This window comes from Hippocampus zosterae, chromosome 9 (genome assembly GCF_025434085.1).
Source record: "Hippocampus zosterae strain Florida chromosome 9, ASM2543408v3, whole genome shotgun sequence".
Taxonomy (NCBI): Eukaryota; Metazoa; Chordata; class Actinopteri; order Syngnathiformes; family Syngnathidae; genus Hippocampus; species Hippocampus zosterae.
The window spans coordinates 23,625,816-23,644,122 of record NC_067459.1 but is presented as its reverse complement, the minus strand read 5'-3'; the positions used below and the strand labels follow the sequence as shown (position 1 = coordinate 23,644,122).

The following is an 18,307-nucleotide window of genomic DNA, read 5'->3' as shown; positions in this document are numbered from 1 at the left end:
TTAACACTAATTCAATTCCATTTATGTGTAGCTTTTTTTTTGTGCAAAGTTTTAGATTTAACCTAACGAGTCATTATCTTTGCTTGTTTTCTTACAATCGTACGAACAGGGTACCTGATACATTATCATGAGTGTGGGGTAATGTTTTTTTTTGTTGCTTATTTTCATAGGTTCCTCCATGTTAAAAAAAAGGCGCTAACTTCTAAAAAAAAAAAAATCCACTAGAAACAAATCATGGATGGAAGTGTTTTTTCTTTAATTGTAACAGTCATTTACAGTGACGGACAACATCCACAGTGCACCAGAAAATAGCCTGGCCCACATCACGGTTTCACGGTTTGCCTTAGCCAAGCATTTATTCAGGGGCTTGGGACAAAACCTAATTAATTCCAAAATGTTGCGGATATTTTACCTAATAAATACATAGTTTCTTTGTTAAACGGGACAACTGGAAAGGTGGATTGTTGATTTAATTTTGGAGTGGAAGAAGAAGAAGGGAGGTGATGACTGCAACGGAACTCCTATGTTCCAAAAACAGCCTCTATTTACAACGTGATTTCCCCCCGCGCTCCCCCCCCCCTGTTTTTTTTTAAACGTTTCCTCTGCTTCATACATTGAGTGTCTTTTTGATGGAGAAGATGATATCTTTGATCTGCGGAAGGCTGTTGTCCTCCAGGATCTTGGCGTACGGCATGGGGATGTCCACGCCCGTCACCCTGATGGCCGGAGCATCCAGGTAGTTGAAGGCCGGCCCTGAACACAAGCACAGACAAAAAAAAAAATACAAAACAATATCACTGAACCTAAAAAGTAAACGGGAAGAGCGGTGGTTTTTCCCTTCACAAAAATTGCAGGGATGTTTAACATTTCCCTGAGGAACCCCATTCTAAGTTGTGTCCAACTAGAAGCATGTTAATGCAACTTTTACACTTCAAGATTTGGACTTAAAACAAATCAAACCATTTTATCCTGGAAGTGTTTTGTCTGATTACTTATTAAAATAACCTTTTCTCTAAATTAACTTTTGGCTTTTGAGAGAGAGCGAGGTCTCAAAAACCAACATTTTTGGGGGTGAAAAAAAAAAGTCGTTCTCAACTATAAACAACCGTGTTGAAAATAAAAGACATTCTTCCCCAAAAATACATTTTTATCATTAACTTTCTTTGCTTGTTTTGTGATGAACTTTTGTTTCTGAGCAGTAATTTGTACTTTTCTTTTGAAACGTCTTCTGCCAAAGATCTTCTATTAAGACAAATAACGTTGCGCACCCTCCATGATCCTGGCACAGATCTCGGCTCCGACGCCGAACTGCGGCCAGCCGCCTTCCACCGTCACCAAGTGGTTGGTCTTCATCACGCTGGCCTCGATGCTCTCCACGTCCATGGGCCTGATGGTTCGCAGGTTGAGCACCTTGTTCGTTGCACACAACAAACATTAGTGTTTGGTTTAAAAAAAAAAAAAAAAAAAACACCACTGGCAGGACAGGTTTGACTTTGTACCTCGCACTCGATTCCCTCCTTGGCAAGGACATTGGCGGCATCAAGGCAATGACTGACGTAGCGAGAATGCGACACCAAAGTCACGTGAGAACCTGAGCGACACCACAAGACCGCATCGGGATTAGCGTCAAGGTCGTTTGAGGTCAAAGGCGCAAACCAGTCAATAGAGAGAAAACGATGGTCTAGCAAGATATTGGCGAGAAAACAACACTTTCTTAGACGTACAAAAATATGACAAAACAGGAAAAAAATGATGACATTTGAATATAAACCGGGTTCAAAAGTAGACAATTAAAAAAAATTTTAAATTCTCACCTTGCCTCTCCACCTTGGCCTTGCCGATGGGCACGGTGAAGTCTTTGGACTGGGCCTCGTCGGACATCTCAAAGGGGACGCCGTACATCAGCTCGTTCTCCAGGAACACCACTACGCCAGCCACGGGACGTTTCATTATCAGGACTTTTTTTTTTTTTTAACTTTTTTGTTTCTCTTGATTGATTGATGGCAGAACTCACCTGGGTTGTCGTCCCTGATGGCCGACTTCAGGAGGCCTTTGGCGTCCTCAGAGTTCCACGGACTCACAACCTTCAGACCCGGACAGTGAGCGTACCTGACAACATCGGAGAGAGAAAAAAAAATACAAAACACAACAGCATTTTGTAAAATAGTTTTGTGTTGTACTTGTAAAGCACATCAGGTTACCTTGTGAATGAAATGGGTTATATAAATAAATCTTCCTCGTCTTTTTTTTACTTTTGTTTTTGAATAGGAATTGTTATTACTTTTATTATTGGATAGGGAATGGAGATGCGACATTACTTGTTTGACTTTGGATTTTTTTTTCTCTCAACACTTGCTTTTACTTAAGGATTTGTACTCATGCTAATGATGGAGATTATTTACTAGTGTTTTGTGATGGACAGTTTAATTGATAGTCGAAGGGGTGAAAATGCCTCAGAGAGTCGATTGGAAGCTAATACTAAACCTCCACTCCTCGACGAAGCAATGAAAAAAAAATAAATAAAAGCATTGGACTCAAAGTGCCGCACGTAAAACGCAGAAAATGGACAAAGTAGCAACTCACCAGGCAGCGAAACACTGCGAGTGCTGCGCGGCGACGCCGGCCGAGGCTCCGTTGGGCCCCCGGAAGACGATGGGGACAGCCTGCAGCCCCGCTGACATGTAGCATGTCTTGGCAGCCGAGTTGATGACCTGGTCGATGGCTTGCATGGAGAAGTTGAAGGTCATGAACTCGCAGATGGGCCTCAGACCAGCCTGCGGCGAGGAAAAAAAAAATTTACCCTTTTAGCGGAGGACTTTATTCAGGGGGCAAGTTATCCACCACGGAGAGACGCTTACCATGGCCGCTCCCACCGCAATGCCGGTGAATCCCATCTGAAACATACAACTAAATTTTCAAATACCTCCTTAAATGTGGTGTTGGTTTTTGGGACGTTTTGCACAAGAGCTTACCTCAGAAATAGGAGTGTCAATGACACGCTTGTCGCCATATTTCTTCCACAGGCCACGACTCACCTACAAGCGACACACACAAACCATCGTTCAGTCGATGCAATATCATGAGAGCCAATCAACGTCATCACACTTTTGCTGCATGGGAAAGTATCCCCCTCACCCCCACAAATTACAAGAACCTATTGGCAGGAAACAACAAAAATAATAGATGATGTAGAAAAATAGACAAAACAAAAAATATATTAAATTTAAATGAAAGACAAAAGAAAGAGAAATATGTGAACAATACAAAAATATGTTACTAAAATTGAAGTAGATGAAAAATACCGAATTACAAAAATTGTGTTCAAAAAATGCAAGAACATTTGAAAAAATTAGGAACAAAATTAAAGGGTACAAAAATAGAAGGAAAGTGCTACAATTTTAAGAATTGAAAAAAAACAGAACACTAAAAAAATACTTCCAAAACTTTTTCTTAAAAATGCGTGTGGCGTGATTTGTTTACCCCCTAAAAACTTTCCTTGAAGAAATCAAAATATTTTTTTCAAATCCTATTTTTTCCCTTCAGCTTTCTTCTCGTAAGGTGAAACTTTTTTCTTATTTATTTTTAAAGATGAGGCTTTGGTGGAAAAAGGGCTTGTGAAGGTGGTGAGGGGACGTTTGCACACCTTGTAGGCACCGTCATACTGGGCTACTTCCTCCCCCAGCAGGAAGACGCGCTCGTCCCTTTCCAGCTCCTCATCCAAGGCCTGGTTCAGGGCATCTCGCACCGTCACCTGACGACACCAAAAGCCATTTTACACCACACAAATGTGCCGTCAATTCAAATCACCTGTCAATTTTGCAGCGGTGACGTTAGCCTAATAACTGCGAGCACTGACTGACCTGAACCGCAGCCTGGGCGCTCCGGTGGAAGGCCCGCCGCCGCAGCACCAACACGGCATTCTGTGGGACGTCAGAGAGACGATATCAACCCTCAACATCACCAATACGACATATCTGACGTCTTTTATATGTTTTCGTACCCTTCCGGAGCGGAGAAGGGAATTCACGGACAGCGCCATCTTGAATATTTCTACTTTAACGATAAGAGGGCGAGGCTAGAAGGAGAATGATGAGATTTCAACCAATCCTAGCTCCGGTTTTCCTGCGGTGACCAGGAATTGTGGTCACAGAGAGCCAATCAAAGTGGCGTATATGTTAATGAAGGCGGGGTGTTATTCAGAGGTTCCAAGGGCACTCTCATGCTGCGACGATAGTACGCATGCGCAAGTACAAAGATTTCAGGAAGTTGGAACACCGGTCATAATATTAGGTACCCTTGAATAAACCACCTCATCCAAGGCAATTTATACTGTATTCCATTTCTAATTTTGAACAACCAAATATAGATTACGGGCAGAGAATGTTGACGTTATCCATACTTATTAAATCTAAGATTTATTCAGAACACTGTTTAATCAGGAGTATAACAGCTACACTACAATTGTACAATAATTCGTCCATTCATTATTTGATTCAAGACAAATCTCTATATTTTACGTGCACTTAAAAATAAAAATTTAAGTCCATATATAAACTTTTTTAAACCTCATCCATCTGACCAATATTTTTTTAAACTCACGTTGCCTTTGAGAACAAACGTTTGCCAAAACACTGAAAATTACACACCGAAATAGGTATTTTTTTGACTGCGCTTCGAACTGTGGGGGTGAACGAAAATTAAGAGGGTGTATTATTATGCTCAAAGCATCACACACTGAGTCTTTATTGTTTAATATTGAAGTCACAAATTTTGCCTTTAAAGGGTAAAGTGCTGCAGAGGAACATTCGGCCACAATTCAAGTGGAATGCAACAGGGCGCAAAAACAAGCCACATACATTCAAACAATCGCTGACGCTTGGAAAAAAAATGCCCTCCCAAATCCAATCTGTAATGTTAAACACAAGACATTCATCTCCAGGCACAAGGATCATATCATACATATATGGCACAATAAAATAATAATAAAAGCTCTGATGGTGCAAACCTTTTTGCATGACATGAGTAGACATTGTTATATATATATTTTTTTCTCTCTATATTTTTTTTAAATAGGTCGCACAAGGACAGTCCTTGGAAGTCTTGCTCATTGACAAGAGTGAGCACACCGCTGATGTAGTTCAGTTAAACATGCCTTGAATGGGTTGAACATATATACAACTGCTGTATAGAAAAATATGCATCTCCAAATGTTGTGACTTTTGGCCAAGTTGTTGTGCTCATTTTGCAGTTAAAAACAAAAAGACGACACAGATTTTCCATCGGATTAAAAAACAAGTTTTGCCAATAATCTTTTTCTCTTGTTTTTCAGGGTGGTGGGGTTAACAATATGGAGGTACTGTATGTACTTTCAACTGGATGTTTCTGCACTTTATAAAGAAATAAAATGCAAATCATTTTCACTACTATTTACGGCAATGGTCCCTCCTCTGTTTTTGGACATTTTTAGAAAATTCCAGCAAAAACTTGCAACCATAAAGTTTTTTGTTGCATTTTTAAAATATAAACTATGAAAAAAAAACGTCTCTTTTGTTTATTTTTGCTGAGAAACTTACACTGGAGATACATGCTCTTCTTGAACATTTTTCCATAAAACTTTTTTTAATGAAGAAATTGATATTTTGGGGGGGAAAAAAGGATCATTTTGATTGTTTGCCCAATTTACTCTGAATTTATTCATTTATTTAATTTTAGAAACGCTTCCTCTAGATAATGCGTCTCGGTCAGAGGGAAGATGATGTTCTCGTTGCAGAGTTGCAGGCTGTGCAATCAGGAAGCAGCCATAGCAACAGATGTCTGGCTCGAGAACAATCTGGAAGAAAGCGGCTGGGTGTTTGTTATCTTCACCACACAAGGTCAACCTTCACATTTCCAGCATTCGGCAGGTGGGAGCTCGTTTCGGCTCCGTTCCCAATGTCAAAAAACAAACAAACAAACAAAAAAACTAAACACGGCGATTGTTTTGTAAGGGGATTTGTCTTCACATGTCAGGGAGCGTTGGGAGGACAGCGGCGGTCAGAAGACGGGCCGGCTGCGGTCTTCGGTCTGGGCCTTCTTCAGGTTGCCTTTGCTGAAGGCCTGAATGGAGCTCAGCAAGGCGGCACGACCTACGGGAAGGGGCCCGGCCGCGGAGGAGGAGCGGGAGGACGAGGAGGACGAGGAGGAATCCAGCGCGGGAAGGGGAGGAGGTGCGGGAGGACCACCTGGACCGAAAGGGGGACAAGCAAAATACCAGACTGATAAGAGAATGGAACAAACGTGAGAAAAAAAAGCTCACTTTCTGCAATTGCGCAAAGATGAAACGAAAGGGGTTAGGCATCAGCTGCTTTCACGCCATCTGTTTGTACCTCCACTGAGCGCAACGTCCGCTTGAAACCGCAACTCTTTCCTCACTGTCTGACGTGAAATCAGACTAAACGTTTTCTGTTGTAGGTCAATTAGGATGACCTAAATTATTTCTATATGCTCTTAGCCAGAATGAGAAGACCATTTGTTGAATTCTTGTGACTTCCCCCACGATGTTGCATAAGAAAGCAGTGTCTTTCAGACACGCCTTGAAAAACATCCACGGGCGTGTCATTAATGGCTGCTGTAGCAACCACAAATGCCCTCTGAGAACTCCGACATTTGAATTTCGCGCCGTGAGACTGATCAGCCAATCGGCGGCCCCCGCTGCCGCTCGCTACCAACCAATCACAGCCCCCGGGTGGGCTGGACGTTTGTTTACACTAACGTCCGCTTTGCTGGTATATAAATGATCGTATGTTTGCGAAAATAAAGCAGTGTACCACCGCTCTTCGAGTACGTCACTTCGCCGGGCCGTCGCGCCTTACACTGCAAATGATGCGAATAAACTTTTCAGACGTTTCCAAAGACAGACATGATCATCAGTTTTTTTCCCCCCATGTTGCTTACAGGAATTTTAATCTTAGTGGAAGTCAATTTCTGACTTTGAAGAAAGTCATGAAAAAAAATATATCTTTCACTTTTTACTGGAATAAACCTAAAACAGAAAATTATCCTCTGAATTCCTGTTTTATATCGTCTATGTAAATTTTGGTTTTATCAGGAGCTATTTTTTACCTCCACTTAGCATGGAACAAAAAGAAAGTTGATTTAGACTAACCTTTGACGTTTTCAAGGTATAAATGATGTCTTTTGAAATTAGACAAGTGAAACTTATTCAACGACCAAAAAGGAGGACTTGGATAATGTAGCTTTTGTGGAACAACGCAGTGATTGTTCACCAGTGTGGCGGCAAAAAGCTTAGGACACAAAAAGACATTAAAAAAAAAAAAGAGAAGGCAGCATGCTAAGAGCCCAAGCAGACAAACAGACACTTTAGGTCACAATCTCCAATGAGAAGGTATCAGTTCCAATGGGCTCGTATGACATAAGGTTGCTTCATTGCAGATTGTGAGGCTTTTGAACGCCGTCGGCTTCCGAGCAAGCTGCACTCGCACTCTCATTGAATTCTCATCGATCTCTCGTTGGCTGCGGTGGGATTCATTCCCTATTTATCACCCAAGTTTGGGATTTTTAAATCGTCGGCTATGTAGTTCGCCAAAACGGCCAATACAAATCCCGACATGGTGATTAGGGGAGTGAGAAATGAGCAAATGACAAACACTTTTAAAAAATATATATTTACAGCAGACTATCATCAGTAAAATAGTTTCGGGGGCACACGGCTTCAACTATTTGATATGTAAGAGGGGCGTGGCTATACGACACAGCGCCGCGCTACACTGGCCACTCCGAACACAGCCATTGAGTTTTCCTTCACGTCTTTTTGCTTCGTTTGTGCTAACAGCGCTTGCTGGGAAGCTTGTAAGTACGACAGCTTCTTTTTTTTTTTTTTTTAAGCCCACCACTGACAGCCACCAACATCATCATTGACGTCATCATCATCATCATCAAGGTGGGGAAAAAAAACGTTTACTTTACCCCAACGACACGGTCAGAATGGAGCATGCTCTACGGTGGTGACGCACGGGATAGAGAGAGAGACCACAAATAAATGACCCATCAGCATTGAGACAGTAACAAGAGGAAGACAGGATCAAGTGCTGAGTACATTTTGCTTTTTGTTTGTTTGTTTTTGTTAGTTAGTTAGTTTGTTTTTTGAGGGGGTGAAACGTATTCATGATCCATTGGTGAAAGGACACTTTGTTCCTCTCCTCTTTTCATCAAGAACTCCTTCAAACAACAAAAATAGGAGGGAAAAGTGGTTACGATTGCACGACTGTGCGTGTTTTTATGCCATGTGTTGTGTTTATTGTTTTACTATATGTTAATTACTGTTTTATAAAGCGCTTTTTTTTAGAGCTACAGGTGTTGTGAAAGCGCTATATAAATCAGGATGTATTGCGTTGTCTATTTTATCAAATCTGTACTGCCATCTTGGATGATGTCACAACGCTCACTTCACAAGACCCTCGTTGAGTCTGCATGTTTTGATTTCTCATTCGCTTTTTGTCCATGACGTGTCCGTCAGGGTGAGAAGTTTTACTTCAATTTAGTTTAAAAACAGTGACACCTTAACTATTGAGTGACCTGATATATGAATCTTTTGGCAACGCAAGCTGTGATTCAGCTGTTTTGGGGGGTTTTGGGTAAAATTTTAGCTACGAGTGGTAAATGGAGGCGGATACCTTTGCAACAAGCAGCGGATAATTAACACACACCACCACATCCCCATCTTCCGAGCCGCTTGATCCTCACTAGGGTCGCGGGGGGTGCTGGAGCCTATCCCAGCCGTCTTCGGGCAGTAGGCGGGGGACACCCTGAATCGGTTGCCAGCCAATCGCAGGGCACACATAGACGAACAACCATTCACACTCACACCTAGGGACAATTTAGAGTGTTCAATCAGCCTGCCACGCATGTTTTCGGAATGTGGGAGGAAACCGGAGCACCCGGAGAAAACCCACGCAGGCCCGGGGAGAACATGCAAACTCCACACAGGGAGGCCGGAGCTGGAATCGAACCCGGTACCTCTGCACTGTGAAGCCCACGTGCTAACCACTGGACTAGCGGGCCGCCCCACCACATCCCCAAAGAGGGTAAAAACTTGTTTGCTTCAAGCTGTTTATCAGTTTATCGCTATTCCAATTCAAATTCTAAGTATGAAACAAACAAAAAAGTTAGTTGTTGTGTAGTTAATGAAACCACACAACTTAATCAAGTCTGCGAGCTTAATGCTAACACGCAATGAAAGCACCTAACATTGGCGGCTTTCAGGAATTGTACGAAGGTGGCTTTTTCGATAGACGCCGAGACGACATCGAAAGAGTCGGACATCGTCTGCTCGCTTGTGAAGAAGACAATCCGCCGACACGAATATCTGAGACAAAACTACCCGCTAAAAGGAGGAAGAGGACAGACAAGAAGTCAGACGGCGGGACAAGATGGACAAAATGAACAGACCTGTGGTGGGCGGCGGCATGGGGGACGAGGGACACGTGGGAGGGGAACTGGCGCCCGAGCCTGAAGACACAGCAATGGAAAAAAAAAAACAAACATTTCATTCATTCAATTTTTTTTCAGGTTCTAGTTCACATTTTAAATAATATTTGGGCAGTTTATTACATTCCAATTGTAATTATTTGCAATTGATTTCATTTTGTACTTTCATTACCGGGACATTAATTCGGCCAGAAAAATCTGAATGTTAGTCATTTATAAAGACATTCATTCTCATGATTTTTCCTGTCTATTTTTTTTTTTTTTTTTGCCACACACAAATTGCACTCTGTCAAAATATTACCGTTTAGTTGTTTGAAATTGCAGAAATATTTATCTGCAGTAGCGAGAACAATTTCGTATTAAAAAAAGATTTCCTTTCATTATATTATTTAATTGAATTATTTAAGCGGCCCGGTAGCCCAGTGGTTAGCACGTGGGCTTCACAGTGCAGAGGTACCGGGTTCGATTCCAGCTCCGGCCTCCCTGTGTGGAGTTTGCATGTTCTCCCCTGGCCTGCGTGGGTTTTCTCCGGGTGCTCCGGTTTCCTCCCACATTCCAAAAACATGCGTGGCAGGCTGATTGGACGCTCTAAATTGTCCCTTGGTGTGAGTGTGAGCGTGGATGGTTGTTCGTCTCTGTGTGCCCTGCGATTGGCTGGCAACCGATTCAGGGTGTCCCCCGCCTACTGCCCGGAGACAGCTGGGATGGGCTCCAGCACCCCCCGCGACCCTAGTGAGGATCAAGCGGTACGGAAGATGAATGAATGAATTATTTAATTGATTGACATTTAAAATAATTATTTTACTTTTTTTTTTTTAATTATTGACACTTCAAAATTTTCTTATTTTGAACGCGGATCTTTTTTTTTGTTTTTCTAGAAAAGCCGAACCCAAAAATCAAGAGTTACCCACCAGAGTTATTGTTGTTCCGGACAGAGACATCGTCGTCGTTTTCATACGTGGACTGCCTGCATTTCTGCAAAGGAGCCACAACGTTGCGTCACCGGCATGCGCCATGTGGCGTTGGCGTTACGAGAAATACTTCAAATCGGTGTCAAGACGACAGGAAGTTGGATATCGTACTACCTTCCTGGCCAGGATCTTCCTCCTCTTCCTCTCCTCTTCGGAGCCGTGATGGGACTGCGCTCTGGTCAGCCTCTTGTGCTGGTGCAGCTTTCAACAAAAAAAAACAAAAAGATGACAAACGACTTGATTCCTATGAATCACGGTGCATAAGAGCGGGGGGGGGGGGGGGGGGGGTCGGGGGGGGGGGTTGTTGCTGGGAATAACGCCATGTCATGAGGGTGAAAAGGTTGTGGGACATGGTGAGGGTTGTTTTTTTTGGGGGGGGGGGGGGTTATTTGGCTTCTATTTCAAGATCAACCCACCATTTTCTGCTCCTCCTGCAAACGTTTCTCCACACGCTCCTTTGCCGCCCTCAGGGCCTCCTTCAGCCTGCTCGGCACCTGTGTGGATGCGTGACCATCCATAAACATGCGACATCACGTGGAATGGAATTCCGACATTCAAAGGCGGCATGCGCATCGCACAGCCGCGTCTTTTACCCGAATCTGCGCTTTCTCAGAGTGCGGTAGCGGAACGTCGCTGAACAGCCTGCACCGGCGGAAACAGAAAAAAAATTGTTACCGTTTGCGATACACGACACCCAAAAAACATGTTGCGCGCATGTAACATAAGCAATGAGGATGTTGCACAGCGCAACAGAAGCAAGTTCTAAACTCTCCACTCGTTACATTAAATGTTAAATTTTTGTTTGTGCGTTTTTCTGTCAATTAGGCATCATGACCAATTCTTTAAATGAAAGGATAGAAAGTGGACGCGTTTTATTTTTTAAATCCAACTCAACGGCAAATCACAAAATAAATCGAAAGAATCATTCATTCATTCATCTTCCTAACCGCTTGATCCTCACTAGGGTCGCGGGGGGTGCTGGAGCCTATCCCAGCTGTCTTCGGGCAGTAGGCGGGGGACACCCTGAATCGGTTGCCAACCAATCGCAGGGCTCACAGAAACAAACAACCATTCGCACTCACACTCACACCTAGGGACAATTTAGAGCAGGCATGTCCAAAGTCCGGCCCGCGGGCCAAATCCGGCCCGCGGTCGAATTTCATCCGGCCCTCGGCCTCTGTCATAAAATCAGTGCCGTCTGGCCCGCAGGTTGGGCGCAATGGAACACGTGTTGCATTGACTGAGGTCTCGTAGACTGGTGAGTGATGTTTCATAGAGTACTGCTTCCCTCTAGTGGCTAAATGAGTAATAGCATTCACTAAATGGGTAATAGCATTTAGACACTAGGGGGCATCACTCACGAGTTAACAAGACATCACTCCGTGTTTATATTGACTGATATGTCATATTTCAAATTCCTGTTTCAAATGAACCAAAAGAAATTCTTAAGATTGTTGAAATTAAAATCAAAATGGAAATGTGAAACAGACTGGCTTACTAAAATTTGCTGAACAATATTGTTGTTCAATGTAAAGAATGTCAGCCAAGGTCGGCCCCCCGACATTTTACCACATAAAATCTGGCCCCCTTGGCAAAAAGTTTGGACACCCCTGATTTAGAGTGTTCAACCAGCCTGCCACGCATGTTTTTGGAATGTGGGAGGAAACCGGAGCACCCGGAGAAAACCCACGCAGGCCCGGGGAGAACATGCAAACTCCACACAGGGAGGCCGGAGCTGGAATCGAACCCGGTACCTCTGCACTGTGAAGCCCACGTGCTAACCACTGGACTACCGGGCCGCCCCCGAAAGAATCATCAATTGTTAAACTAATACTACTGCACGTAAACATCTTACGTATTGTCAAACACAAAAAGAAAACTTACGGTGTCTGAATGAGCTGCGACACTGTTGGCATCCCTGACTTGCAGGCCTCTGTCGACAAGATGGACTGCAGCACCGACACTACACACACACACACACACACACACACCACTTTTGTATATGTGTGTGTGTGTGTGTGTGTGCCCATGTGCAAGTATACTAACCCACAGCGGTGTAAGGGATGTCGGGATAATTATCCACAGGGACGTTGTCAGGCGGTCGGCCGTAAGTGATCTCGTAAAGTAAATGTCCAAAGCAGAAGACGTCCATGCTTTCAATCGTCTACGGAGAAAACACACATTTGCAATTAAGTTCCAACAACGACAAAAACAAAAACAACGATTACTGCAGTCAGAATATGCTGAGGACCTTCTCTCTGCCTCTTTTCTTGGTTTGGAACAGGGAGGTTTAAAAAAAAAAAAAAAAACCACACCTCTCTTCAGCCCTATCTTGTACTGTATCTCTAAATTAGATTTTTAAGAAACCACTATTCCTGAGGAAAAACAACCGAACAGAGAGAGAAGGTGCTACCGATGAGGCTTCTCGTTCTGACGTGTTTAGCTTGTGGAATATTTAAATAAAGACAATTGTAAATAGCAGGGCAGCCCGGTAGTCCAGTGGTTAGCACGTCGGCTTCACAGTGCAGAGGTACCGGGTTCGATTCCAGCTCCGGGGCTCCCTGTGTGGAGTTTGCATGTTCTCCCCGGGCCTGCGTGGGTTTTCTCCGGGTGCTCCGGTTTCCTCCCACATTCCAAAAACATGCATGGCAGGCTGATTGAACACTCTAAATTGTCCCACGGTGTGAGTGTGAGCGTGGATGGTTGTTCGTCTCTGTGTGCCCTGCGATTGGTTGGCAACCGATTCAGGGTGTCCCCCGCCTACTGCCCGGAGACAGCTGGGATAGGCTCCAGCACCCCCAGCGACCCTAGTGAGGATCAAGCGGTTCGGGAGATGAATGAATGAATGAATTGTAAATAGCAATGTGATGTATTCATTTTGTGTTTATATTGCACCTAATTGAACAGTGTTTGTTTTTTTTTTTTTCTTCTTTCTTCTTTCTACCTACATTCTTGCTGCTGGAGGCTGTAAATTTCCCCAATGTGGGACAAATAACGGATATCTTATCTTATCTTATCTTATTTACCTCTGGAAATGAAATACAGCATTTCTCGAGGCTGTGGCTTTGATCTGGTTCAGTGAATTGAGGCTACATTCAAGTTTTAATCGCAGTTCAAAACTTCAAAACTCCCACTCTAATTACACTGCATCGATCCCAGTAGCTCTTACTGGTGCTAGCAGCACCAGTAAGAGTTGGTACGGAGGTGTACGGTGCCACAATGAAAAGCGCACCTAACGTGCCTCAAGTCGAGGTTCGTAAAGTAGTCATGAAAAAAAAAAATGGGACGCGGAAGCGTGGGAACCCGGCAATTACGTACATTAATCTTCCTGAAGTGGGTGACGGCGGGTCGCAGGACCGAGGGAACTCCCAGCATGCCGTTCTCCACGTCCGTCAGGCGACACACGCCCTGCTCTAACATCACGTTGGAGGCCTGCAGGTGGCCGTAAAAAAGCCCGCCGTCGTGGAGCAGTCGGAGGCCCTGAGCGCACACAAAGAGTTGACGACAAGTCAGTGTGTGTGTGTGTGTGTGTGTGTCCGCATGCACGCGTACCTCCAGTATCTGTCGGCCGTAGAGTTTGATTTCCGACAGTTCGAGAGGCTGACTCTTTTTGGGGTTGCCATACTTTTTCAGGTAGTTCTCTCTGGGCTTCACCTGACAAAAAACATTTTTGACTAATGACTTGTGTGCCATACGCAAACAAGTGACGTACGGTCCGCAAACGTTGTAGTTCATAAGTTGATTTCGAAAAACATTCGAATGTAGTTGCTTTTTTTTTTACTCTGCAATGATTGACTCATGTCTTGAACACGCTTAACGCCGCTTTCAGGAAAAGTGGGAATTGCGAGGCTTCTGACCTTACAGATGTGATCTCGCAGGGAGCCGGCCTCGCTGAAAGGTCGGATGAGCAACGCCGTAGACTCGCTCGTGCTGGAGAACAGCAGCGGACACACGTAAGGACTCTGGGAAGAAGCGACGAGGCGCTTAGAAATCCGTTTCACACGGAAGCCAGCCAAGGAGGGTTACTGCGCCATCGGCGAGACATCCCATAATATGCGGCGTACGTACAGAGAGGCTGGTGAGGAGCTTCATGGTCGACTGCAGGTCTTTGTCAGACAGGAACTTGTCAGGGCCCAAGTCCACCTACACGCACATTAACATGACAGCGTTGAATTCGTTTCAATTTGGAGAAATTCAGATTTGAAGCGCAGCCAATTGACAAAATAATGGCCAAAGAGCGTTTCTTTGACCGCGACAAAGTCATCGAAACACGTGAAAACAAATACTCGCGGGCATACATTCTTTCGTCTGTTGACTAATTTTGCTGCAGCTTACGATGGCATTTTGACCGCCAATTATGTATGTTTTTATAATGTACAACATTGGAGAGCTATATAAAAAAAAACACACACACACACAATTAATTACATTTTCTTGGAGGAGGTTGGAACGGATTAATGTAGTTTACATTGACTAAAATGGGAAAATATGATTTGGGATGCATGTGTTTTGAGTTACAAGTGTGGTCAGGAACAAATTCAACTTGTCTCTCAAGGCACCACTGTATTAATATTTAAAACTGTGCATCATCTTTCAAATGAACAAAAATGTCTAGTTGTGGCGTGGTGTGCTACTCACCCAGCTGAGCAGGTACCTCTCCTTGGCTTGTTCTTTGTTTTTGACCAGGAAATACTTTTTCCTGATCCTCCAGCCTGCAAAACAAGAAGATTATGTTGCTGGATCGCTGCTACGGAGCCTGACGAGCATTTTGGGACCACGAACCACCGTCGTACCAAGGTCTCGGAGTGGCTCCATCACCACCCACTTGGGATCTGAGCGGAAGAACATGGAGACCTGCTGCAGGGCGATCTCTAGAGGACAAGCACATTTTTTTGTTAAATGCTGGATTTTTGTTTTTCCTCAAATTTGCCAGTGTGTTTTTTTTTTAGTTGGAAAAATAGCACAATAGCAACTGTCAGTCATCCAGGATCATGGCTCAATCAAACGTACGTGACTTTTCTTGTTCAGTGGATTATGGTGCTTTTTTTTGCCCCATTTTTTTTAAACTTATGTTATACTACCTATATATGCCCGGTGTTTTGTTATATTGTCAGTGTACATGTGTAGCTGCACCATTTGTGTTTCAAGATCCATTGCTTCAACATTTACAACTCCCGCAACATTGATGCGAGTTTTGTGAGCCCGCCTATGGCATTTCGCATTGTGCGTCGGCATTTAAACTAAGTTGAGGTACTGATGATATACTTCCTCTGAGAAAATGAAAGGCAAAGGGAAAATTGCCAGGAACCCACCTGTGTAGTTGGAAGAATAATTGTTGGGGTCCAGAAATTTCTTGACGGGCAGGGCGACGCACAGCAAAGGATGCTGGGTAACGGTGTCCAGATAGGTCTGCAGGCCACGCTGCCTCTCGGCGATGAACTCGCGGTCCATATTGCCGATCAACTTCTTGGGCGGGAGGGGAAGGCTGACGCCGCACACCTGTGGAGCACAAGCACATGGCGAGCTTTTTTTTTTTTTTTTTACTTTAATCATGCTTATGCGCAGCATTGTTGTGAGAAACAGGAAGCGAATTGGGGAAAACCTCAGCAAAAAACTTGGCAGTATCCTGTTATGAGAAGGTCAAAGACCGAACCTCCTCAGAATGGGTCATTCGGTTCCCATACTCATTGGATTTACTACTGCCTTGGCATGTTTTTATTTTTGTTTGTGTCTTTTTTTTAGCTCTTGTAGCCGATTCATGACTCACCATCAGACTGTTGTTGAGAACGTCAAAATCACTGTAGCGACGGATGACCTGGGGAACAAACACAAACACACAGACACACTTAGTGAAAGTGGAATTGGGGCTGTGAATGGTTGTTTTCCTCTAAAGGGATGGAAAAGTCGATTTGTAATAGTTTTTGATGAATGGACTTACCTGCCAGCTGTTCTCTGAGGACACTCCCCTCTGTACTCGAATGATGTACTCCTACATGCACACAAAGCAAAAGGGGACAATGTCAAAAAGAGGAGGCTTGTTGTCACATGACAGACAGATAAGTTTGATCAATGGCAACATTAATGCTTGTTTTGTTATCCCTTCTATGGCATTTTGCATTAGGTTAGTGAGCATTAAGCTAGGCTTTGGTAACATGTGGTTAATATTTTGCATTATGGATATGATCAAAGAAAATAACTATTCATCCCTTGGGGAAATCTAATGACAAGATACTTGATTCATTTATAGGCAATCTGTCAAAAAAAACTATATGTTCCTCTTATTTCTGTGCAAGTTAATGTTTGGGGTGGGGGGGGGACTTGTGGTGAAAATGTTTCAAAGCTTGTTTATTATTAGGAAAAAATAGCTTTGAATTATGTCACTGCAATTTTCCTTACGTTTCAGCGAAATGCGTGTGGGTGTATTTGTTTGATTTTTTTGTATTGTTTTGTTTGTCCGTTTCCTTTTTATTTTCATCTCGCACAGCCCTTCTACGCAGCTTTCCTATTGGCTGTCATTAGTTGGTGTTGCTTTATGAGGTGGCCTTCCGATGTGAATAAATAACAATAAAAAAAATAATCGAAACACGTCACCAACGGAGCAATAAGCAGGAGGTGTTTTGCTTCCGTCACATGGTGATCATAAAAACGTTGGTGAGAGACATCCGCTGTCCATTCGGATGTGAAAGACAAACATCGGCCGCCAGTGCGAGGTTTGGCTGGCATTTGGCGTTAGCATGCTAAGCTAAATGTCAGCCCCAGCTGATCCAAGCCGGAATCTTGTCAACAACCCCATGTGTGTCCATTATCGGACACGGGAAACAACCGTTGCGAATTAACGCATTAGATATTTTCTATTTTTAATAGCGCGGCTCATTTGATTAATCTGTGCCAAATGAACGTCAAAAGCTCGAGGAATGCAAGCAATAAAAGCAATGGGCCATGTGTCACAATCCGCAAGTAATTTATTTCCACATTGCAACAGAAGCTTTCAGGAAATTGCTTCATCACGGTGGCGGTACTTTGATTCAACCGTAGCCGATAAAAAAATCTCCCTCGCATACGGCGGGAAAGCTTATTTTAATATTCGTTGATCCAGTTCAAATAACGCCACTTTGCCATTTCGGGCGTGTCCGATAATGGAAGCACATAACCTAGGGACGAATGTCTCATCATGGTTCTGGTTAAAGACCAAGAACGGAACCAGGCATCGCGCCGACGAACGTCACTTTTCGCGGTGATGACACCGACGAGAGTGTCCGATAATTGAACCGTGAACAAACGGTTACGTGCCCGGGCGTTCGCCTGAGCCAATCGTCCCAGTTGTGTGGCACAAGACGCAGACACTTACGTGACTCTCGCACCGGCAAAAATGGGATGCTCACCGTGTGGGACTGGAGGTTCTGGCTGGCTTCGATCGCTGCCGTTAGCGGGACGGTGTCGTCCAACAGTAGCTGGCCGGGGATCGGCTTCGCCCGGAAAGACATCCCGGACTTCGGGAGGTAGGTAACCGGCGACAATCCTATCCGGGCACCTGGGGCTGGCAGCGTGTCGTCGCCTAAACGAAGACGCTCAGGCTGGCGCGAAGAGCCGAGCAGTTTCGCTTCAGCGTAATGAAAAATCAATTCTGCTTTCGTCGACTAAAATGAGACTTAACCAGAGGTTGAATAATCATCGGGCTGGCGCGCTACCGCCACCTGGAGGAAGCATAATCCATTTATTATGAACCTATGCAGAGAGAGAGCGAGAGAGCGAGAGAGCGAGAGAGAGAGAGAGAGAGAGAGAGAGAGAGAGACAGAAATCAAAATATAAACATGGCGTAGTGGACGTCGAATTAAAAAGAAACGTCAAAT

The 18,307-nt window shown here is 44.0% G+C and overlaps 2 protein-coding genes across 3 annotated transcripts; both read right to left on the bottom strand.

Moving 5' to 3' along the window:
• Positions 1 to 235: 235 nt before the first annotated feature.
• Positions 236 to 4,164, bottom strand: pdhb (pyruvate dehydrogenase E1 subunit beta). The gene is made up of 11 exons (XM_052076572.1): positions 4,001 to 4,164; positions 3,861 to 3,920; positions 3,644 to 3,751; positions 2,973 to 3,035; positions 2,859 to 2,894; positions 2,584 to 2,774; positions 2,015 to 2,109; positions 1,815 to 1,925; positions 1,500 to 1,591; positions 1,269 to 1,410; positions 236 to 753 (listed from the first exon to the last, which is right to left on the bottom strand). The coding sequence occupies exons 1-11, from the start codon at positions 4,037 to 4,039 to the stop codon at positions 608 to 610; spliced, it is 1,083 nt and encodes a 360-aa protein (XP_051932532.1). The 5' UTR covers positions 4,040 to 4,164; the 3' UTR covers positions 236 to 607.
• Positions 4,165 to 4,708: 544 nt separating this feature from the next.
• pxk (PX domain containing serine/threonine kinase) lies at positions 4,709 to 18,126 on the bottom strand. Of its 2 annotated transcripts, XM_052077063.1 has the most exons (19): positions 17,840 to 18,126; positions 16,396 to 16,446; positions 16,225 to 16,272; positions 15,770 to 15,956; positions 15,251 to 15,328; positions 15,096 to 15,169; positions 14,526 to 14,600; positions 14,315 to 14,419; positions 14,010 to 14,111; positions 13,776 to 13,937; positions 12,504 to 12,621; positions 12,342 to 12,420; positions 11,051 to 11,099; positions 10,874 to 10,951; positions 10,572 to 10,658; positions 10,398 to 10,461; positions 9,448 to 9,507; positions 7,966 to 7,995; positions 6,073 to 6,221 (listed from the first exon to the last, which is right to left on the bottom strand). In XM_052077063.1, exons 1-18 carry the CDS (start codon positions 17,939 to 17,941, stop codon positions 7,979 to 7,981), a joined length of 1,536 nt encoding a protein of 511 aa, XP_051933023.1. In that variant the 5' UTR covers positions 17,942 to 18,126; the 3' UTR covers positions 6,073 to 6,221; positions 7,966 to 7,978. The 2 variants fall into 2 exon arrangements, with proteins under 2 accessions (XP_051933022.1, XP_051933023.1); XM_052077062.1 differs by lacking the exon at positions 7,966 to 7,995 and having other exon boundaries at positions 4,709 to 6,221; positions 17,840 to 18,125.
• Positions 18,127 to 18,307: the final 181 nt, after the last annotated feature.